This window comes from Melopsittacus undulatus, chromosome 3 (assembly GCF_012275295.1).
Source record: "Melopsittacus undulatus isolate bMelUnd1 chromosome 3, bMelUnd1.mat.Z, whole genome shotgun sequence".
Classification (NCBI taxonomy): Eukaryota; Metazoa; Chordata; class Aves; order Psittaciformes; family Psittaculidae; genus Melopsittacus; species Melopsittacus undulatus.
The window spans coordinates 70,884,696-70,908,299 of record NC_047529.1 but is presented as its reverse complement, the minus strand read 5'-3'; the positions used below and the strand labels follow the sequence as shown (position 1 = coordinate 70,908,299).

Genomic DNA, 23,604 nt, shown 5'->3' with positions numbered 1-23,604 from the left:
TTGGTGCCATTTAACTTCCAATTCTTTCAAAATCAGGTACCATACTGAGTATGGATCTTCAAATAGTATGTGTTTGAAATGGCATCTCTTTCACTTCAGTTTTAAACACAGTATCAGAAATATAATTGGCAAATACTCTGATTTTCAGTCAGTGAATATTCAGAGCATCCTCTGTGGTGTGATGAGCCTATGAATAGCATAGTTTCAACATTTTCTGCTTTCTTTCTCCAGAGCTTTCCCCATTTCATTTAATCAACTGAAATCTAATCATGCTCCAAAAGTAACAGGAAAGATAAGTGAATACATAAGTCTGTCCCCAATCCCAAAGTAACCCTCTAGAAAGAAGCCAATGAGTTTAAAGACAGAATTGTTTGGCATCACTCTGTTTCAGCATCTCTGACAATAACAATTAAAGGCTGCTTCTTTACAGTTCCTGTCCATACACCACTGCTAGCAGAGGAAAGCATGCAGAAAATAGAAAGAATCCTCCTGTTTCATTTAAAGGGTAAAACAGAGCACATTCTCACAGTCAATGGCTTTTCTATAGGAGTTAAAATTTTCTAAGGATGTACTGTACTCTTAGCAGTATCTGATCAGTAACTATGACATTGTGTCTGGTCTATTAACTGTATATTCATAATTATATTATTATATTGAAGAATATGAAAATATTATTATATTTTCATAGTATAGACAAGATTTGAAAGAAAATTTTGGTTTATAATCCAGCTTTTCTTTCCAGGCTATAATATGTTTTCTGCAACCAGCTACTTTTAAGAACTGTATCACAAAGATCTTTAGTTATTTAACAATAAAAGCTGAATGCTGAAGATAAGTGAGCTGACAGCAGGTGAGCACCAGCATTTTGTTCATGAAACATCCAGCATCACTAGGAAAGCCTTTGGATATCTCTTTCAAATGAACATTGATTAGCAATGTCTGTGCATTAGCTCCAAAAAAAGTACCAAGGGCAGTTATCTACAGACAAAGTATTCTCACTGATGAAGGGATTTATTAGTGATTAATGGAAAGTACATATTTTAAATCAGATAGCAAAAGATGTATTGTTTTCTGGAGAAAAACTGACAGTGAGCTCAGCTAAAGCTTTGTAAATCAGCAGTGACTGGGCTCAATCAATAAAATTTATATGACAAATGTTTGGAGACAAAAATCAAGGCGAGGCCTTAATTCAGAAGAGACTTGCATTATACTCTCATTAGCACACCATGGAGTGGGATGATCTTGGATCAGCTTCAGTATGCCAACAGCATGGGTGAAACACCTGTGCATGTAGAAAGTAAAATAGTTGCTAATATATACAAGATTCCTGAAGCAAATACACATTATCAGAATGCATTTTTTCCTTAGTAACTTTAATTTATGAAAGTGAGATTTCCAAGCAACAGTTAACATAAGGACTATACATAGGCATACAAGAGTCCGAGGTTATGTTGCCTCTCCTTTCAGCAAGCTTTGAAACACAGGAAGAGCCACCTATGTAAAGGGTAGTCTTATCTACTTCAGGCCTTTAGCTTCACTCTATTGTGTGAACAGTTTAATGCACTTTACTATTAGTGTTATTTAGATAGGCTGTTATTAAGGTTTCCACTGTTCTATTTATTTTTAAATATTAGTGATGACCAAGGTCTATGGTGTAGCGAAATAAACTTGCATTTCCCAAGTTTTGCAGCTCTTCCCTAGAGCATCTGGTCTTTGTGGAGGAGACAGTGTTCCCAGCAATTAGATGCTGCGTACTGTTTACTCTGTGGGATATAATGCACATAGGGCATCCTGCAGATGAAGCAGCCCAACCCGGGGCACTGTGGAGCACCAGGTCCTGTAATTTTCCTTTCGGAGAGCCGGGGAGGATGCAGAAGCACCCCAGCTGCTATGCAGATGGCCTCGAGGCTCACCTCTGCCTCTTCTTCACAGGTACCTGGGTCAGAAGGAGACTGGGATTCGTATGTCTCTGCCTCCCATAGCTTCATGGTGGTACTGCTGCCCTCACAGCCACGCGTGGCCTGCTTCCCCTGTACACCCAGCCCAGGACTGGCAGCCATGGGAATACACCCTACACTTTTCCTTGTTCCTGGCATGGCTTGCCCCTTCGCCCAGCTAAACATTCTAAACCTCTACATTTAAAGACACCTTTAAATATATCGGTAATTTCTCACTCACTTTATTCTAAGTGTCTGTTCCCATCTTAGAAATGAAGCGACCAAAACTGAAGGCAGTGTTTCAGCGCAGGCTGTTCACATAGTAACATTGGAATTTTCCGTGTAATATTGTTTCCGTGCTAATGTTTTCCCCTTCATTTCTGATGCGACAGCACCTGTTCCTTAAACTACACTTCCCCCCACCGCCCAGTTTTTCCACTCCCACAGGCCTGCTGACAGCTCGGGGCTGCCCCGCTCCTCCGGTTCCCCCTGTCAGCGGCGAGCCACCCCCCGCAGCCGGGGAGGAGCCGGCTGCTATGGGCCGCACCAGCAGCACCGGACCGCCCGTCGTGGCCAAACCCCGCCCGCCCTCTCAAGCCGGTGGGCGGGCACTGCACGGTCCCGCCTCCCCAAGCCTCATCCGTCGCGGCTGAAAGGGGCGGGGCCCTATCCCCGCCCTGGCGCCGTCAGCAGTGCTCGCTGGGTCTGGGTTCGCCGGGTCCGGGTAAGAGCAGCGAGAGCTCTGCTGCGGCTACGGGGGTGTTTGCTGCCCGCCCGGAGGGAGGGAGGGAGGGAGGGAGGGAGGGAAAGAGGGAAAGAAGGAAAGGGGGGTCGGGGCGGTGCCTAGCCACCCGGGAGGAGCTGCCAAGCCGAGGGGAGCCTCTGGGAGGGTGGTGGACGGGGCCGAAGCGCCCCTCGGGACCTTGCTAGGATCGGGCCGCTAACCTTCTCACTCCCGGCCCTGTGCTGCTGTCCGGCCTGAGGAGAGCCGGGCGGCTGCGGGTGAGCGGGGCGGGCAGGGCCGGGACTGCCGGGCGGGCGTGGCTTTGAAGTGCGGCCGCTTGTGTCACCACCGCCCCGGTTCCCCCACAGCCGTCCGGTGACATGTCTCTGATAGCATGGCTTTAGGCTTGCCGCTGCCCGTGATGCTCTGAGGAGAGACTTTCGGTCTGCGGCCGGTCTTTTACGGTATTTCATATGGAATTGAAGGGTAGGATGGTCACCTTCGCCATGTTGAAACGCCCTTCCTGCTATTCCAGATCCGAGGTGAGAAAACTATGTCAGCAGGAGGAAGGGGGATTAAAAAAATCACCAGTGTAAATAGCGAGCCTGGGTCTGGTGTGTCAGGCCACTGGCCCAACCTTGTCATGGCTTTGGTGGTGAAACACTCGCATCAGGAACGGCCACTTCTTCAGACTGTAGAAGGAAGTGGAAGGTTTCACTCTGCTTTGCACCTTAATTGCAGCTCAGTGATAGAGCCCCAGGATACTTTGCTGGAAGCGATATGCTTCTGCGTTGTGACCCCCTCCACTGATGAGCAAGCCGTGCAAAGGCAGAGAGCCATGCTGACAGGGTGAACAGAGCCCTCCTTACCCATCATCAAGGTGTGCACTTTGCTAGCAGTGCAGCCCTTCTGGGAGTTTGTGTGAGTGCTGTTAATAGAAAAGAAGGAAACAAGAGGGGAAAAAGTTAAAATATGTTAAAGTTAGAAGAAAATGATTCTAAATGATAGCATGGTTATAAGCTGTAATTGTGTTCCATTCATGAAGGCGTCTCTTGTAGTCTTATAGCAGAATATTAAGTAGCACTCTTCTTGGTGGCTTATATTGAAGTGAAACTCTTCGGGGGGGAAGGCAGGGCAGGGATGTGACCATATGTAGTCCTTAGTATCCTGGCAGGCCTCAGAGAGACTGAGCATCCAGCACAGTCAGATTTTGTGCAAAGAACTTCTCTCTCTGTGTACTTGATCTGAGCATTTGGTTCAAAGTGAACAAGCTGCTGTTAGGGGGTTTCGGTGTGAACACATAGCATGCTCTAGGCTCTGGAGTTCTAATCCAACAAGGAGATGTTGTTTGTCCACCAGCTGCAAAAGCTTGCATTGAGCAACCTAATCTAGTGGAGGGTGTCTCTGCCCATGGCAGGGGGGTTGGAGCTAGATGATCTTTGAATTCCCTTCCAACCCAGACCATTCTGTGATTCTATAAAAGAAACTTGGCATTTCAAAACACTCATTTTGGGTCCAATTTTTAGCCCTTCAATTTCTCCTCTCCCCAGTAGTACCAGTGTTCATTTTCCTATTCCTCCTTCACTGTCAGGCCTCTAAATGCTTTGTGCACTCCTAGGAAGTTTAATTCCCTTACATAAGGTACTGCCTCAAGAACTAGTATGTTCTGTTAGGCTTGTGAAAGCTAGGTGCTTCCTTCCCCTAGTTCATTGTAAGTATCAGTGTGGGCAAATCAGAGAATGATTAGCGTATTCTTCTTTTAGCCATATATTCTATGCAGTGGTGATGTTTTAGGCCCAATATATTTCAGGCTTCTATATTACAGTTTGCCACACTGGTCAGTCTTGAATGCCACTGCTTTAAACAGAATTGTTTCTGGGGAAAATTACTAAAACAGTGACCAGTGGCACAGTGAAATATTGTTTTGCTTACCTTCTAAGAAAAAAGTACTTCTAGCCATTGCGTAGCATAGCTTGTTTTTTTTCAGCATTACTAATGTTGCAAGGCTGAGGCAATTAGGCAGAGTGTAATAGAAAAATACCTTTTGACATCTTTTATGTTAGTGTTGCTGCAGTAGAGCAAACAAAGTTTTAAATCAACTTCACTTGCTTTTCCCTACCCTATATGGATTTAAGTTTGGCTTCTACCTGAAACTAGATGATAAAAGAAAATCTGGAGCCTTTTTTTAAGAAGACAGGAAGGATTTAGTTTTACTGCTATTTTGTTTGCATGTCTGTTATGTTCCACAATTGGTTTTGTATTATGTAAGCCCCAGCCTGCTCTGGGGCAGTGGACTAGCATTCTAGCACATTAGAAGCTGTAAAAGCACAAAGTGGAAAATACAATCTCTGTCTCTAAATATTTTAGCCTAATAAAAGGGGGGAAAATAGATAAATTCAGAAAAGAAACTTAACCTCCCTCATCCCCATTAGAGAAAATAATGACAGATTTAATACTCACCTCTGTATTACTGAGTCAGTTGCTATGCGTTGGTTCTGAGTATCCCTCAAGTGCTGGAGCAGAAAGTACTTCCTGCATATAGTCTACCCTTTATTACAAGACTTTTTTGTTTGTTTTAATTTTCTTTCTAAGATTAATTTTACCTGCTGCAAAGTTACTGCTAAAATCAAGAGCAGATGCTGCTGTCTGAAGATGGTAATGTGTTTGGGTTACCTTAGGTAGGTGCCATAGATCACTCTGTAGATGCACCTTGTCTCATCTCAGTATTTGGGTGGTAAAACCTAATGAGATGAAATAGGTTGAGCAGTGTTGAATTGCAGAAATCTTACTAATCGTGGTTGTTACCATGATATAAATTTTGTGTAGCTAACATTGTGACTGGTTGCATTTTTTTTTCACCAGGATTTTTCAACAGTTTATCGTTTTTGTCTGTATTTCATTCTGCCTGAGACATCTTGTACTTTTTTTTTTTTTTGGCAGTAGTTTACAAAGGAAGTCACATTCAGGAGTTGTTTGGGAGAAGCTTTTTTTCTGTGACCTTTATTTAGAAAAAAAATATTAATGACGTACAAGAAAATCCCATGACTTGTCTATGGATATTTAAAGGCATAAGGTCCTAATTCAGATCAGATTTAAATTTTCAGGCATTCCTATGGAATGCAGCTTGTACTTTTTGCTTTCTGTGAAGTTAAGGATCCACGTAAATGTTTCTAAGTCCTGATGCTAAAACATTGCTTAAACAGTAAGTTTAAGGATTCTTACCCTAATGTATATAAGCTAGATTTGTAGAAAGAAAACTCTTAGAATATCTAAATAAGAAAATACAAAATAGATTGGGTGGTTATTAATGGTATCTGACTGGAGCCTGTAAGATACTTAGGTGACTGCAGCTGAGGTCTAACGTGCTGTGTTTGCCATGTTGCATCCCTTTGTCCTGATGGAGTTTTCAAGAAATGTACTGGGGGAGCTCCTCAGCTGTGGAGTTCCCACTTTCTTGTCTTTGCATTCAGCAATGATCTGACTGGATGTACCAAGGGAAAAGTGGATGTTTTTTCCCCAGGTCCGACAAACACTTTCTAGAAAACATGTTGATGTTTGAGTAGCTCAGCACTAACTAGCAAAGGGTGTGTGTGTAGACATAGGGTGTTCGTTTCAGATGCCCATGTTGCTCTCAGGACTAGAATGAAGAAGTTCACACTTCCTGTTTAAAAAAGAAATAAAATATTTTTTTTTAAAGATGCACAATTTTCCGTCTCTTTGAACTGTTCAGTTTGGTTTTTCCTGACTTGGGGAGTTTGTGATAAAGACAGGAAAGTGATGAGAGCTGATGGCTGACCCCTTACCTCTCTTTCTGTCTGTTCTCCAGACCAGTAGTTTAGCCTGTCACCAGCCTGCATTATTAACATACTTGGAAATAGCATTGCTGGTGGAAGAATTTGTATAGAGTAGAACAGCTGTGAATTTACACTGTATCCAACAAATTCACTCTAAACTTCAACTGAAATATGTGTGTTGATACAAAGAATTGTGTCAACAATTAGAGAGATCTACATGTGCAGACAAAAAAGCTAAACTATAACCCCATGGACTTTGCAACCTATTATGGGAACATCCTCTCCTTTTGTGTTGTGTTTGGCTGCCCAACTGTGTAGCTAAAGTTGAAAAGCGTAGTCTCAGCTATTGTACAAACTGTACATTTGTCAGTATAGTGCAGTATGACTTGCTTAAATGTTCTTATGGTTAGCTGTATAAATTTGCCAAACAAAATTCAATCACTGTTTTTTGTCAACTCTTGGATGAAATATTCTGTTGATTGTAATTCCCTTGATTGTAATGCTGTTGCTGACAACAGTGTTACAGGCAGCTATCTGGTGAATATAAACATGAAGGGAGTAAAGACAATTGTGAAAGAACATTTCAGTTAGTTCTGTAGCCATTCTACACAAACTAGTTTGGTCTTTTGACGTCTTTTCTCCCAGCAGGTGCATTTTAGTGTTTAACTTTTAACATTAAATATTATATTAAGCTAAAAAGTATTTTTAGCCAGTGCTGACTTGGTAGATAGCATGATACCAAGGTGTTAAGAGGTAGTCATACCTTTTAAAAGAAACAATGTCAACAGTTCTGAGAAATCTTTTTCAAACTAACTTCTTTTATGTTTTTTCTTATTTTTATTTTATGCCTATGAATGTGTTCTGCTAAGTTGATAGAATTTCCGTACTCAGCCAGTACACTAAGGCATAGAGCTGTTTTATTTGCTGTTAAAGTTTGCATGGGTTTGATTTTACAATACAAACTCAACTCAGTATTACCTAGAGTCAAAAGATAAAGGGTTGTTATGCCAGCCTTGGGCCAGATAAGTGGAATTTAGGGTGGCTGGCTGACTTCAGGCTTTAGTCTGCGATGCAAAATAACTTGAATGTGCATGTGGTACAAAGACAGGAAGCAATCCTGCAGAAAGCTAGTATGACTCACAGGCAGTTGTGCAGCAAGTAAGTGTAAGAGTGCAAATACACTCCCTGTGTTTATATATATATATCTATATATTTAAACACTCATCTGCAGTCAGGTTTTTCATTTTTAGGGAACACACTTCAGCACCTGAAGACTCTAGGCAGGGTTTGGAAGCAGCCATGTGTCCTGGTTTGAGCAGTAGCAGTCATTTTTTCTCCTTCTTTGTAGCTGGTGCAGTGCTGTGTTTTGACTTTTGGGCTGGGAACAGTTGCTGATAGCAAGTATGTTTTGAGTTACTGCTCAAATGTTTGGTTTGTCCAAGGCCTTTTCTGAGCTCATGCTCTGCCAGGGAGGAGGGAGGCTAGGAGGAAGGAGAGACAGGACACCTGACCCAGGGTAGCCAAAGAGGTATTCCATACCATAGCACATCATACCCAGGATATAACCAGGAGAGACCTGGAAGGGCTGGAGCTCTGGCAGGACGGAGGAGGTGTCAGTCAGTGCTCCGTCGAGCAGGGTGGGGTGAGGTATGGGTCGGTGGCTGGTGAGGTGTTGTATTCTCTTCACTTGTTATTGGCTTTATCATTATTATTTGTAGTAGTAGTAGCAGTAGTGATTTGTGTTATACCTTAGTTATTAAACTGTTCTTATCTCAATCCGTGGGGGCTACATTCTTTGGATTCTCCTTCCTAACTCTCCGGGAGTTGGGGGAGCAAGGGGGGGAGTGAACAATTTGTGCGGAGTTTGGTTTTAAACCACGACACCATGTCAAAATCTTTCAAGGTTTGTCTTTATAGTAGCAGCAGCTTGTTCATCCAGCACAAATAATGGAACCTGCAGGGCAGCAGGGATGAGCCTGACCCCTGCAGTAACACCCCTCATGAAGTTCTGGTGGTATGTATCCAGCTAGTGCAATGTCTTGGCACCTCCACTGGAGATCATTTCATATCATGAAGAGTTGAAAACATTCATGTTTTAAACAGCTGAGATGTTGCTGTGCTGTATTAATACAGGCATTTCCGAAGGTGAAAGAAAATAATATTTGGCAACAATGACTGTTAATTGTGTGTTTTAGGTTGTTGTTTCTTTTTTCTTAAAATGGTAAGGGCTTGAGTTTGCAAACTGTAGCACAGCTGGTATCACACTTGACAAATCAGTTGGCCTTTTCATTTCCTTCTTTTCTGTTTAAACATTTAGATGTGCTTTGTCTCTCTCCCTGTAACTGGAGTTGTAGCAGTGTCTGTTAACTAGAAGCTGGCAGGCTGGGAGAAGAGGACATGGCTTGAAAGGCAGGTGGTTTGAACAGTATAAGTGTGGAGAACTGGTGAAGTTACAATGCTAAACTCATGAAGGTGATGTGCAGGGGGTGGAAAAGATAAATTTAAGACTAAGCACAGCCTGGATGAAATTTTGGGATTCTGTTGTATACACATGTGCTTAATTAGTCTGCATTCTTACTGCAGAACAGATAAATTGCTACTTTTGACTTGCAAGTGCATCCTAAGCTGTTTTGTTAATTTGGATTTACAGTATCTTTACAATATTTAGTTTATGCAGAAATTTGATCTGCATGAATGAAAACCAGGCTAGGACATCTTTAGTAGTTATGTGCTGCTTGATTTTATACATGTGCTTTTAGGGCAAGTGTATTTGTGAGTATTTGTGTGGTCAGATTTTGATCTTTTTTAGATAAGGTGTGATAGTTCTGGGTGCAAAAAAACAGCCCTAAAAATGCATTTATATGCTCAGGTTGTTGAAAAATGAATTCATATTGAGAAAGATGGCAGCTGAAACAGGATAAAGTGGCAGTTCATAGAATTCAGATGAAACCAGGTTATGAGTAAAGCTAAAGTTGATACAAATGATTGGTGTTTAGGGGGAATTGAGCATCTCCTTCATTCTGACACCTTCTGTGACATCTGCTGGTTTGCTGGTTTTTGTTATTTGTTTCCCTCCCCCCCCCCCCCAGCAATTTATATATGCTAGGTTATATTGATGGAATAAGCAATACATGGTATGGAAATAACCATATAATTGGTTTGGGACGTAATTAATCAGAGGGTTTGGCATTCAGAGATTAAACATTCATCTTTTTCAGGAATGGCAGCAGATGAAATTCGAAAAGGGCATCATATTCTTATTTAATACTTTAAGAAGGTTTCCCCTTAAATTCTGCTTTTGAAGTACTGTGTTTTTTGAGAGGGTAAACATTAGTATCTGGAGTTTTCTATAATTTTTCCTACACATTCTTTGTTATGATGATGGAGACATTTGTAAACCATTGAACAATACATAATTCTGTTTTCTGGGGGGGGAGGGTTAGGTGTCCTTCATAGGTGGAGACTGTCTGACTTGTTCCTGTCGTGAATGATCTTGAGAGCAAATCTACTCAGCCATGTCGTACAGTGCGGGTTTTGGGGATCCTAATCAACTAGCCCAACGCATAACTTCTAACATCCAGAAGATCACACAATGCTGTAAGTTGCATTTATGCTTGTTTTATATGAAAGTTAATAATGGTGGTGTGCCCTGTTCGAGGTTAGTTTCTAAGATTCATTCATGGGAATTCACTCTTTGACCTCACTTGCTCATTTTATACTTTTGGGTCACCCCATGCAGCAGATCCAGTCTTTTGTCTGTATGGTTAAGTGTGATCTGAAGTATAAGATCACTCTGTATTTACTAAATGAATAAATAATTAGTAAGATGGCTGCTGGTAATAAGCCAATCTTGTTCTGGCCATTTATGTGGCACCTTAAGATGATAGGTTAAGATGTTTGCTGAGCAAAGATTGCATTAAATATTTGCTGTAGGTTTAATTGTTTAGCAGGAATAGAAACTGACCTTGCAGCTTACCCTTGGAAGTACATATTAGATATGTAAATAAGACTGTAAATTTCAATACTTTATAGGGGTGCTCAAGTTAGAGTTCAATTAGGCTGCTAGAGTTTTCAGTCCTTTTTTTCTTTCCATTTTCCATTATGTTTTTCATATGTGTGTGTAAAGAGAATACAGTTTTGTCTCAAATCACACAGAGTATATTGTTCATCATAAGGGTGCTAGCCATGAACAGCATATGGCTAGGTTTTGACATGCATATTTTTAATGTTGTGCAGGATGTGGTGTGTATGCAGAAATGGATATTTTATTATTAAAAGTTCTGATCAATTAAGTCAGTATTAATAAAAACTTCGGTCTTTGTTTTGCAGACAAGTTCTAGGAGTTAGTATTTGTAGCACAGACGAATGGCATAGTTGGGTTTTGCCTGTTTTTCCAGCTACATTTTATATTTTTTTCCAGAAAGAATTTAGATCTCAACAGATGGGAATCAAAATTGCAATTTTGCTTTATTGAAACACTTCTGTACATGAGGATGGTATTTCTTCAACCTAAAAATTAACAAACTGGCTCCATAAAAGCCCTTTCACTTTATTTTATAGAATCTGCTCAGTTAATTCATGCAGTGCTCTGGGCACCTGCCAACCTGTAACAGACATTGAGACTCCAAAGTGTGAAAAAGAAATCTAAGTTGCCAGGTGAAAACATAAAATAAAATCAGAGGTTAAAACTGGAGCACTGTGAAGAGGGTTGCTGAACATAATTAACCAGATAGTCCTTAGTCTCATCCTGCCTCTTCCATCTCATCTCCTGCTTCTCTGTCTCCATCCCCTTGTGACAAACAAGATGTACTAAAAGCAAGCTGCCCAGGCCTAGATAGGAGATGTGCCACAGGAGTTACCTGCAGTCCTGCTTTCCTTTCCTTTTTAAAGTTGAGAAGTCTGAGCAATAGACAGGTGCTTCTGCCATTCCAAGACCCGAGTCCAAATCTCTGTTGGCTTCACTGCTGCATAGCTTTAGAAACAGGAGCTTTGCCTTCAGAAGGTCCAATCAAGCACTTTTCTAGGACAGGTAGGTGTACACAACTGGATTCCATCCCTTGCTTTTCTGTAGACCTTAACTGTAAGAAGTTAACTGTAAGAACCTGAACTGTAACAACTCAGTTCTTCTTGTAGTCCATTCCCCTCTGGTAGATTTTATGAGGATCTGAATCCTATCAATATGCTGGACATGTTTCTTAGACTGAGCTCTCCAAGGGCTTATGTACTCTTTTCTAACTATTTTGTTCCCATATGTAGTACCTGTCCACCTTCATGGTGGAGGGTTTGAGCTGTGGGAGCTTCCAGGTCAAATGAGGACAAACCTACAAGCTTAGGGGCCCTATAGTTCTAGTCAGGTGCTAAGCAGGTGTCTCTTAGACTGCAATTTATGATCTTGGTTAGGAAGGAATAAGAAACGGGCGTCTTGACCCAAAATCCATGTTTTTCTCTTTAAGCATTTGATTTGATTTTGCACTTCTGTCCAGAAATGCTTAGGATCTGTGAGATGCCTCAACACATCTGAAATTTTCTTGGTTAACCTGGTGTTGTGTAAATACACTTGTTTTCCAAGTGAGATTAATAGAGTGAGAAAGTTTCATTTCAAATCAGCAAACCCTTTCAGGGGGCCCTCAAATCTAATTCACACTTCTAAAATGCAAGCAAACTGTGAATACCACTACAGAGATATAGATGAAATGCAGATTAGTTGAAAGCTGTCTTGTCCAGCTAGAAGCTGGCTCTTTAACTTTTGGGAGAAATAAAAAACAACTTCCTATATTAGACAACACTGTGCTGCTGAGGTTTCATAATACACCAGTTTTATAGGAAGTAGTATTGGTCAGAACAACAATCTTTACCATAACATTTCTTCAAGTTTGAATTACTACACACACACACCCTCCAAGTAATACATTTGATCTGGGTTTTTTTTTTCTGATTCTGTTTTAAATATGCCATACACATACAAGATTAAATATATGTATTAAATATCTTATATTTAATACTGTGACACTGCTGTTGTATTAATACTTTTATTTCCTAGTTTATGTACCCACTCTAACTGATTGACAAGCAAAGCTCATCTCTATGCTGGTTTAGCACACCATTTCCAGAATTAAATCAGTTGCAAGATAGTGGTTTTGGTTTGGGTTATTCTGTGTTAATAGAGTGGACCTATGTATGTGTATCTGGTAGCAGCTGGTGTAGCTTAGCACCATTTTAACTTTCAAGAGCAGATTTTATTGATCTCTTTGTTGATCCAGCCATGCAGTTGATTGTTATGTTGAAGATATGTTAAGAGTTGTAAATTGCTTCTGCCTTGCCTGAAGTGCTGGTGGACTACTACAGTGCTAGCTGTAGTGGGCTGTTAAGAGTTTCTTTGGAGGAGAAGCTGTTGGTGAGGCATTCTTAGGACTTTGACAATATAACCGCTAGCTAATGGGAAGCAGCATACACTATTGTCTGCACTCTGAGTTCTCCTGGAAATTTAAGCCAGGAGGGCACCTATGTATGTTTGGTATCCCAAACCCCAGAGCATTCTATGAAAAGAAGGTTCTTTCAGCTGTTCTTTAAACAAGCATCAGTGGTCTGCCTTGTGTTTCCAGCATTTCTGCACAAGTAAGTGCTTATAACATCACTTAACAACATCTAGGGAATGGATTCTATTTTCCTCAGCCTGGAACTCATGTTTTATCACAACACCTCTGAGGTGAGATTTAGGGAGCATTTTTCCATGACTTTTGTTGAAAGTGTTCCACTGAGCAGCTGGAATTGCAAAACTTAAGACAGTTCTTAACATCCAGTGTAGAGCAGCAGGCCTCAGTCAGGTGAAGGACAGTTAGGCTCTCAGAGTCACTGCTAGCATTCTTAGAGAATCCATGTGACTGTCTTTGAGCAGTGTGGTAAAACCTGGGGAGCCTGAATCACATGTGCTTGTATGAGTTGCAGTGTTGTGTGCTGAAGCTTGGTGAGGTTAGTGATGCCTGCAAGCCATGTCTCACTGGTTTGATTTCAGGTCTGGGTTAACAGTGATGAGAAGCAGATATGCAAACAGCTAGGGAAACTTCAGATTTAAATAATAAAACCAAAGAAGTGTATAATGAGCTTTGGCACCTCTTAGACTTAGGCAGCTGCTAAATTTCTGTCTTACTAGAACAAAACTTATGATTAAGGTTTGAAAGTCTGTCTGGAATCTGATACAAAGTAAGCATAATTCTCATTCCAGGCTTATCTTTTATCTGATTATAAAACAAGATTACACACATTGTGTTGGACTTTTGAAATATGAATTTAAAGATGGCTGAGGTTTGTCCCTAACTTTCTGAATATGAAGGACAGAAATATAGAGACTAATGCAGGGTGTAGCACTTCAACCTGCCTGGGCTTTCAGATGGAGAACTTATTATCAAGGTGTTTTAATCAGTATTTACTGAAGGAGCAGTAGTTCCAGAACTGGATTTCATATGTTGCACTTTCACTTATGTGGCAGCTTAATGGCAGTTGCAATTAACTTGAGAGAAGTCTCAAAGCCTTGCTTCAGTATTTCCTTGAAATATTGCCTGTTGGTCACTTGTTTACAGGAAATGAATAGACAGGGAATGAGTGTGATGCACAGAAACAAGATTAGCTAGGAAAATATATATAATTTTTATTATTTTTAATTTAGCAAAACAAGTCCTGCCTGCTTGCAAATCTGTATTTCTACCAGGCATGTTAATTTGCCATATAGGATATGCCTAGTAGGATAAGAGTATGAGTCCATTTTTTCTTTTTTCCCTATGTTTTTTTCCTCCTCCTCCTCTTCTTGAAGCACATGTAACAAGTTGTACGTTAGGATATCTGATCTTTCAACAAATGGAAAAGATGAAGGTAGAATCACTAAAGCAAACAAAAAGCCCAATTGAAAAGCTTTAAAATGCTAATTTCAGACTTCTTACAACTGTGAAGATGAAGGGGAGCAGTTCTTTGAAATCTGACAGCTTTCTGCATCTTTTTAGAATAGATTCTCTGTGAGGCCAAACAAAGGAAAGTATTTTGTTTAAAAAGATATTCCTAAGAGGCAGCAAAATGGGAATTGCATTCATCTGCAGGGACAACTCCACCATTGTAGGATATCATTAGAGGAGTAGGAGCTTCCTGCCTAGCTGGGAAGATTTAATTTGTGCCTCTGACAGAAAGTGCAAGAAGAAGTAACCAGCTGTGGTTTTTCCTCCACCCACATATTACTTCTCTAGTCTTTCTCCCATGCATGGGTCATTGAGGAAGCAGACTTATATACCTTTGTTTTGCTTTGCTTGTAGTATTTTCTTTGTAGCTACTGCATATGTCATTCAGTGCAGTCCCTGAAGAAAGTAAGAACACTACAACCTAGACAGATAATTAAGGTAACTGTCATGCCTCCACTGACATCTTAAGCCAAGCTTTGGTTTAGAAACAGTTTGGAATATTGTTTTTTGCTTGGAAACACAGAACAAAGTCTGGCTTGGATAAACTACACCCAGTCTTTAAGTTTTAGGGATTTCTGCTTTTCTAATTGTACTCGAAGTTATAGAAACTATGCTAACTGAAGTGAGGCATCCATATTGCCTTCCTACCCCTTCCTTCCCAGCTCCTCCAGTTTATAAAGGTTGTGGAAGGATTTTGTGCAGTGATAGTGAAGTCAGTAAGGATGGCATAATCTACCCTTGCTCACTATTGGCAAGGTCAGTGATACATTTGAGTTGTTCAAGCACACTGAAAATCAGCCCAGCTGGAGAAACGTATGCTTTGAGTACTGCAAGATTAAATAAATAAGTACATATAATTCACTAGCCACAATCCACATATGACTATGGGAAATCTGCCTGGCTTTGAAAGATTCTTTCACCTAAGGACTCGTGCTTTCTGCTGACTTTCTGTTCATTGAGGTACCCCAAACATCAGTTCATATAGAGCATATTCCCAGAAGGTCAGCTTCAGCCAACAGAGATCACTGTGCCATGTAACAGAGAGTTAGTCCAATTTCTGTTGCATCCCAAATTTTCTATAAGCCAGTATTTTCACTGAATATTGTTAAAATGGGAGTTGAATTACATTAATCATACAAGTTTCCCTTTCATATTATGTAACTGTAGAAAATTGTAAGCATAAAATAAGCCCTGAAGAATATTAGAGTTCTGATATGTGCCTTTTTATTGTGGTTTAAGCTTGATAAGTAGCTAAAATATTCAGCTGCAACAGGCTTAAACACTGATGAAAAACCATGTCTGCCACTGTGTTTGTAACACCAACAGTTTCACATGATAATTCTTTAACTAGAGAAGGATGCAAATGGGAGAGTGAAAAGTAAATGGAATCACTGAAGTGTTGAAATCTGAACCGGTATAAAAACAAGATTCTGTTTTGTCTATATTTAAACTGCGGTTTGGTACAAGTGTGGTTTTAAAGCAAATAGGCTTAAAGTAGTTTGAGACTTTTAACAATTATATTGCCAGCTGCAGTTAACTAGAATTTAACTGTGGGAACACTGGTTGGAACAAATCTTTTGTTATTATTGTAGCTGTTGTCAGGAGGGTTTCTTGGATTTAGGATAAAATTTCAGGAAAAGGCTGGTTAATTAGGTGTTTTAAGCACCCATTTATGGTCCTCCATATTCCATTTTCTAGGTTTTTTAAGGCTGAGGCATTGTACTTGAATCTGCTACATGCACAAGTCGTAATTTATATATGGAGTATAATAGGAGGAGAAATTCAGGTGTTTCGGGTCTTTCAAAATGAGGTGGGCTCATAAAACCCACAGTTCTTTTAGAAATAAACTATTTCTGAAAATTATTTGCATGCTGTTCCTGAGGGCTTTGTACTGCATAAAGTGGCATATATTCTTAAGGTAGTATGCTTCACAGGTTTGGGTTTTTTATATATTTTTAATGAATTTAGAGAATACTGTTAATATTTTTGGTGTTTTGTTTGTTAAAAATATTTTGTTTCTATGGAAATTGACATATGAAAGAGTGTCTTATGTGTGTGACACTGCACAAGAGGGACAGGTGTTTATCGATGCTAGCAGCAGAATAGAGTGAAAAATGGGTCTTCCATGGACACCTCAACATGCTATCTATGTCAGTGTGGGCAAATTTTTTTCCTTATCCTACAGTTTTGCATTGCCTTAGTTAACTAGTCTGAGCAAGGTGGGGACTAAAGAGCTCCTGAGTTAGCTTCCTGTATTAGTGAACTGGCCTCTTAAAAAAAATGGCTTTCTTCGTGTAGGTGGGTTGGGTTTATGATGTTTGTGCAGTTACTGTTTACTGCAGAATCATGTGTCATTTTCATAATTTAATAAGCTATTGGTATTCTTTAGAGAAAAGTTCAGTTTTCAGTGCTTCACAGAGTTACCATGAACACTTTAAGATATTAAATAAAAAGTGATTGTAACTTGATTTAATGACTTCCCCTTGGCTGAGCAGTAGCAATTGATTACATGATCAGTTATTATGCACTTATGCAATGTGTATTTAGTGTGCCCTACACCCACATTAGGAGAACAGGCACTACTTCAGTCCCACTTCACAGTGTCCTTGAAAGGCACTGCAGATGGTAGAATGTTATCATGGAATAATTACAACAGCATTGAAAAACTGAAGGCAGATTCTGAACTCCAGGCATTGTCAGTGGTGTTCCTGGTCGCTTGGGTTCATGATTCTATTCAGAAATGCTAGAAGCTCTAATAAAATCCTAAAGGAAAGGGTAAAAGACTTTGTGTTTTCCCACTCTTCTATGCTTAATGAGTCTTTAGTCTTCAGAGCTCTGATGACATTTTTCATCTTCATCTTAACATTATTTTCTCCTTCCCACACATACTTCAGTTACTCTGTTTCTCTGTGCCAATGTGTTATCCTGTTCTAGAATAATTAGTATTGTATACTGAGTTATGACAGAATAAAAGAAATAACTTAAAACCAAGTTATTGATTTTTTTAGATACTTGATTCCAGTTAGGTGAGCTTTTTATTAAGCTGATGTCCTAGATTTGAATTCTCTAGTAAACTGTTACCCTTGGTTAAAGTAGGGTTAGCACAGTGGCATTGTGATTTATTTAAAATTGTATTGTGAACTACACTAGTAGCTTTGAAGAGGAACTTATGCTTATACATTAAGTTTAAATCTACTGAATCTATTGGAACTATCTTAGGTTGCTATGTGCAACAGCTTTTATAAAAGATTGATCCAGAAATGTTTTCTGCAGTCTCTGTTCATCTTTAGTCAAGTACCCTCTATTGATGTGCAGAAGGAAAACACATTGAATTGAATCTGAATAAATTTAGGAAGTCTGCTGTCCCCAGGCAAGAGCAGTTTGATGTGGTGTAATTCTTACAAATAATTCTTCTATTCCAGTAACCTGCTCTGAAGTGACTCTGAAGTTTATTAGATTCCACACAACTTAATCTGCAACTGGATGTGCAGTTGACTCACTTGTTCAGCTGGAAACGACTAGGAAGTTTCTTCATGTTTACCCAATTGGTGGCAGCCCGTGTAAGGTCTTTGACAGAGTATTTGTAGCGACTGTGCTGGTAGTGTATTCACTGCTTATTTGCCTCATGAAGCCATAGCTGAGCCTGAGCCTAATGTGGAGCAGACTTTGCATTTGGTGCCACAAAGGAGCACTTTGCTGATTCTGTTTATTCTGTTTGGGTTCAGAAGCTAGGAATATGACTGGAAATCAATGACTTTTAATTCCCATTGTTTGTTTTCGTTCTGTGAACCTTAGGCAGTGACTAAAACTATCTGTCCATATTTAAGAAAATACATGGGGGGTACTTTCACCATTACAGTTAATATTCAGGAGCAGCTGTAGCTGCTGGTTCGAACACTGCTTTGCTACTCCTTCCTATGACAGGTCCCAAATCTTGCTGTTCTGAAGGGCAGGTTTCATTGTACGTGCCCTGCCTGCTTGTCTGGTTCTTGTCCTTCACAGTACAATGCCTTGGTGTTAGTTACTCATATTGGTGCTGGTATTTTTCCATACACACCCAATGGGTGCCACATTTCCTGTGAAAAGTGTTAGACTGTAGCTTCCCGAAACTACTCAAGGTGGTGGGTCTGGCTTGGATTGTAGCACTGAAGGAAACTGTAGCTGGATGGCTTTAACAGAGTCTTGACCACCCCAGTAAGAAGTGAGTTTCCAGGCTGCAGAGGAACAAGTAGAATTTATTAAACATACTTTCCTGCCCAGTTTTATGCTTCTGTGTTGTACCCTTCTTTTTAGAACCCTGTGGATTATGTGTTATGTCACTCTCCAGTTGTGAAGCTGCAACAAGCTTGGTCATCACCACTGGGGGGTTTAAAGTTAGGTTTTTCAAACATTAAGTAGAATTGAGGTTGAGATAGGAAGACAGTTGATTGTAGGTAACCTGGGAAAGCTTCTTTCCTGTAGCTAGAGTTATTGATAAGCATTGAAAGACCATCCTCAGTTTCCCTTGTCTCAATGTGGTGCTTGGACCTTCTCAGTCCTGCCAGAGAAGGTGGGTGACTCACAGTCTCTTCTTAATTTCCCTCCTTTTAGTTCTTTGCCTTTCAAACATTCAAACACAGGATTTTACTGAAACGGACTTTTCACCTTTAATTCTGCAACAGTACTGTAGTGTAGCAGCCTGTACAGTGATTATTGATTCTTAGATGGGGATAAGACTGTTTGCTCCTATGTTCTTAGAGGCAAGAAGTTTTTTGTGTTTTGGTCTTCATTGTATTAATTTACTTGTTTCTTTATTTTAAGTTTGAAACTTCCTGTGTGATCTTAAACATCTTCATGTCCAATCCACATGAACATGGATTTACTTCTGGTAGTGGACCAGCCTTGCAGAGCCAACTGAAAAACAAGGAAAGATGAGGAGAAAGGAGATGAAACTTATTCCTAGCCAGCTAAAAGCCAGCTGTTAAGCAAGGACAGTGTGTGATCCAGTATATGAAATACATTTTTACCTAAGGAAAAAGCAGTATATTTTGCAGATCTGGACAAACATATTTCTCAAATATTCCTACCTGTTAAAAAATGTGAATCTTTCCACTGTGAATCTTGCTACTTCTGTAAGTAATTTTGAGAAAAGCAGCCTTATACATAAGAGAGTATTTTTTCCTGTCGTCCGTCCGTCGTCCCCCCCCCCCCCTTTTTTTTTTTCTTTCTGACTAGAGGAAACACTGATTAGAAATGAAACAACTGTTTGGCCAAGTAAAACCAAATATGAGCTGAGTCTTAAATAGTTTTCTCTGTAGGAATTCAGGTTAGGTTTTAATTGTTTCTCTGGCTCATCATTAACTGTGTTTGACCTGTTCCTGAGCATGTGACAGACCTGAGTGTAGCCGAATAGCTTTCATCAGCTAATAGTTATGTATTATGACATCTAGACCAGGAATGCCACAAAGATAAGTGAAAAGTCTTGTTACTAATGCAGTATTGGTTCTTTATAATGTAAGACTAAGTTTCAGGTGGAAAAAGTGAGATTATTTTCTTTTGCATGTGAGATAGCAATTGTTCGGAGAAAATTCACTTTGCTTGCATGCTATCATGTACCCTGATTGCTGTGCTGCCCAGTACCTAGTGGGGACTTGTCTTCTGTGGTGCCTCGTAGCCAGCCCAAAGCTGGCAAGGTACAGCTACTGCAGCTTTCAGTATGAGCCTTGAAAGAGCTGTGGATCTTCATTATATGCAAACATCTACCCTGATCTTCAGTGTAGAAGTGGCTGCAGGAGTGTGCATGCCTCTGATGGAGGCTTTTGTGATATCCTGGTGACTGGTGCAGAATGCCTGCATGCACACAGTATGTGCCCTTCTGCAGCTCCTGAGCAAAGTCCAGCAGCTAGCTGTACATACCCAAGGAAGCTGTCAGACTTTGCACTGAAATGGATTAAAATCATGCACAAGATCTATTCAGATGCTGTTACAGGATTGGTAATGCCCAGGAGGGACCTTTGGTAGTCATATTACTCCTGTCTTTTAAAGCTCCTTGGGAAATTAGAAGAATTGGGAAGGGTGAATATCTAAAGAATGAGGTAACCTAGGAAACCATCGAAACTGTACTCTGATCTTTGGTCCCTCATTGTTACCAGTATGTTTATAGCACAGAACTAGGACTTTGTGAGTTGGGCCTAAGCCTTTGGCTCTCTGGGAAACTTGAACATTACTGATGGATTGAGAGGCATCAAACCAGCTGCCAGGTGCTTTGACATGCCAACATGAATTCCTTGTCCAGGGGCAAAAAGCTGGTTAAACGAGGGAGGCAATACCCTTATAAATACCACGATCAGCAATGAAGCTGGGAAATAAGGAGTCTTTGCTTAATGAAAAAAAGAAGCCCAGGTTTCCAGCGGTTTTGCTCTTCAGTGCCAGGATCCTCTCTTTTCTTGTTTCCCAGATGGGGCTGTAGAGTGAGCCAGCAGAGGTGCTTCTACAGTTTAACCTTTGGGAGGAGAGACTAAAGCTACTCTGCTTTTCCCTTGAGAAAAGGAAGGGATATTCGCTTTTGTCTAAGAAGTTTCAAAGCTCTGAATCAAATTCAGCAAGCTGTGCAAGGTCCTACACCTGGGTCGGAGCAATCCCAGGCACAGCTACAGGTTGGGCAGAGAAGAGATTCAGAGCAGCCCTGCTGAGAAGGACTTGGGGGTGTTTGTCAATGAGAAAATGAACATGAGCCAGCAGTGTGCACTTACAGCCCAGAAAGCCAACCGTATCCTGGGCTGCATCAAAAGAAGTGTGACCAGCAGGTCAAATAAGGTGATCCTGCCCCTCTACTCTGCTCTCGTGAGACCTCACTTGGAGTATTGTGTGCAGTTCTGGTGCCCTCAGCATAAAAAGGACATGGAACTGTTAGAACAAGTCCAGAGGAGGACCATGAGGATGATCAGGGGACTGGAGCACCTTTCATATGAAGACAGGCTGAGAAAGTTGGGGCTGTTCATCCTGGAGAAGAGAAGGCTGTGTGGAGACCTCATAGCAGCCTTCCAGTATCTGAGGGGGCCTACAGGGATGCTGGGGAGGGATTATTCATTAGGGACTGTAGTGATAGGACAAGGGGTAACGAGTTGAAACTTAAACAGCAGAGATTTAGACTTGATATAAGGAAGAAATTCTTTACTGCTAGGGTGGTGAGGTGCTGGAATGGGTTGCCCAGGGAGGTTGTGAATGCTCCATCCCTGGTGGTGTTCAAGACCAGGTTGGATGAAGCCTTGGGTGATATGGTTTAGTGTGAGGTGTCCCTGCCCGTGGCATCTTAAGGTCCTTTCCAACCCTAACTGTTCTATGATTCTATATATATGAGGGAGCAAAACACCTTACATCTGTGATCCAGGTGGTAGTGTCTTATTGCCTATTTCAAGTTTTGTTTTTATCAGTAAAGATGTATGAGTTCATGGGTCTGGACAAATATCTGTAGTTTAGGTGGTTTTCTGATAATATGCATAGTGTTGTATCAAATGTCTGAAAAAGTAGTAGCTACAGTAGGAAATCTGTTAAAAAAAAAAAAAACAACAAAACAGGCCAAACCAAAAAAACTGGAAGACTATAAAGATGTACTTTTTTCTATCCTGTATACACTCCATCATGTTTATATTAATATAAAGAAGTACAAAGGATGGATTTCTTTAACTCATCAACCTGCAGGTGTGTACTGTAAATCAAGATTTTTGGGAAGGTCAGCTTCTCTAATTTTTCTGTGTCATACTGGTTCTTCCAGCTTGTTTTTTTCCTTGTATGAAGACAGCCTCAGGAGTGCTGCTGAAGATTGTTGGCCCAAATTTACTTATACTGCTGCACCTTTTTTTTCATTTGCTTACTTGAATAAGCAGTATTTCACTTTTTAATGCAGTGTACTTCATATGAACAAAAAAAAAAAAAGAACAGAAATGCTTTTTTTCTGAATAATAGCTTTACTGTGAAAGGTTAAGGTGGAAAATGCTAACTTTACAGGAAGCCCAGAAAAATCAGTGCTTTGTTTAGTTTTTTTTCCCCTTTAACTGATTTATTTTTTTTTGCTTTGAGCTTTGAAATCCTGTTAACATCTTTTGATATTGATGCAGACTTAATAGGCTTTTTGGTAAAATGTATTTGAATTTTGTGCTGCATTCTTGAATCCTGATCTGAGCTGGAATGAACTTCCCTCTGCCTGGAATCGTGTTGCTGAACAGCTATGTGCTGCTGTCTTTTAGTTTTCCCTCAATTATCTGCTTGTGTTTAGTTTTAAAGGAGGGATGTGTATCTAACTGTGAATGCAAATATTGTAAGTATAGGCTTTGTTTCAGAGGTTATTCGAGTGAGAGCCTTTGTTTAAAACAAAACCCTGTATTTTCTTTATTTGCACTTAACTAATACATCTCTAGGTGGCGATAGGACACACCGATACTTTTTCTGTCTGAAAAGCGGCTGCTAACGAACTGCTTGCAGTTTGTTTTGCGTTGGGTTTTTTGTGGGTTTGGGGGGGGGGGGGGGGTGGTGTTTTTTTGTTGTTGCTGTTGTTGTTGCTTTTGGGGTGTTGTTTGGTTGGTTCTTCTGAATTCTCCTAGTAAAAGTACATATAGAATCACATCTCTGCTCTCTTGAATTAGAGGGGACAGTGCCTTGGCACAAAGGACAATTTATGTTCAGTTTTACAGATATTAGATTCATAGAACACCAGGTTGGAAGGGACTTCAAGAATCATCTAGCCCAACCTTTCTAGTCAAAGCATGACCTAGACTAGATGTCCCAGCACCCTGTCTAGCTCAATCTTAAAAGTCTCTAGTGCTGGGGAATCCAACACTTCCTTGGGGAGATTATTCCAGTGAGGAATTGTTCTCATTGTGAAAAACTTTCCTCTTGAGTTGGAATCTTCTTGGGAGTGACTTATGCCCACCACCCCTCATCTTTTTCTGTGTGACTCCTCGTAAAAAGAGAGTCTCTATCTTCTTTTTAGCCACCCTTTAAATACTGGAACATGATGATAAGGTCTCCCCTGAGACTTCTCTAGGCTGAATAAACCCAGCTATCTCTGCCAAAAATAATGCCAGCCAGTTATCATCTTTTTTTTGTTAAAACAATGCATTACACTGAACATAAAAAGAAGGCTGACTTGCCCAATGTCTGCGTTTATCAGTACTTGTAATCAGCACCAGTTGCTAAGGAGAAGTGTGCTGAGCTGGACAGTTCCCAGG

The 23,604-nt window shown here is 40.4% G+C and overlaps 1 protein-coding gene across 5 annotated transcripts in view; it reads left to right on the top strand.

The window, feature by feature from the left end:
- Window positions 1-2,598: 2,598 nt before the first annotated feature.
- Window positions 2,599-23,604, top strand: part of STX7 (syntaxin 7) — a 33,561-nt gene continuing 12,555 nt past the window's right edge. Inside the window, exons 1-2 of one of the 5 annotated variants that reach the window (XM_034060990.1) lie at window positions 2,599-2,661; window positions 9,899-10,052. In XM_034060990.1, coding sequence (XP_033916881.1) covers window positions 9,971-10,052 — 82 coding nt within the window. In that variant the 5' untranslated portion in view covers window positions 2,599-2,661; window positions 9,899-9,970. Of the gene's footprint in view, window positions 2,662-3,029; window positions 3,204-9,892; window positions 10,053-23,604 lie in introns of those variants that run through there. The other 4 variants (XM_034060991.1, XM_031054072.2, XM_031054073.2 and 1 more) reach the window with 4 other exon arrangements.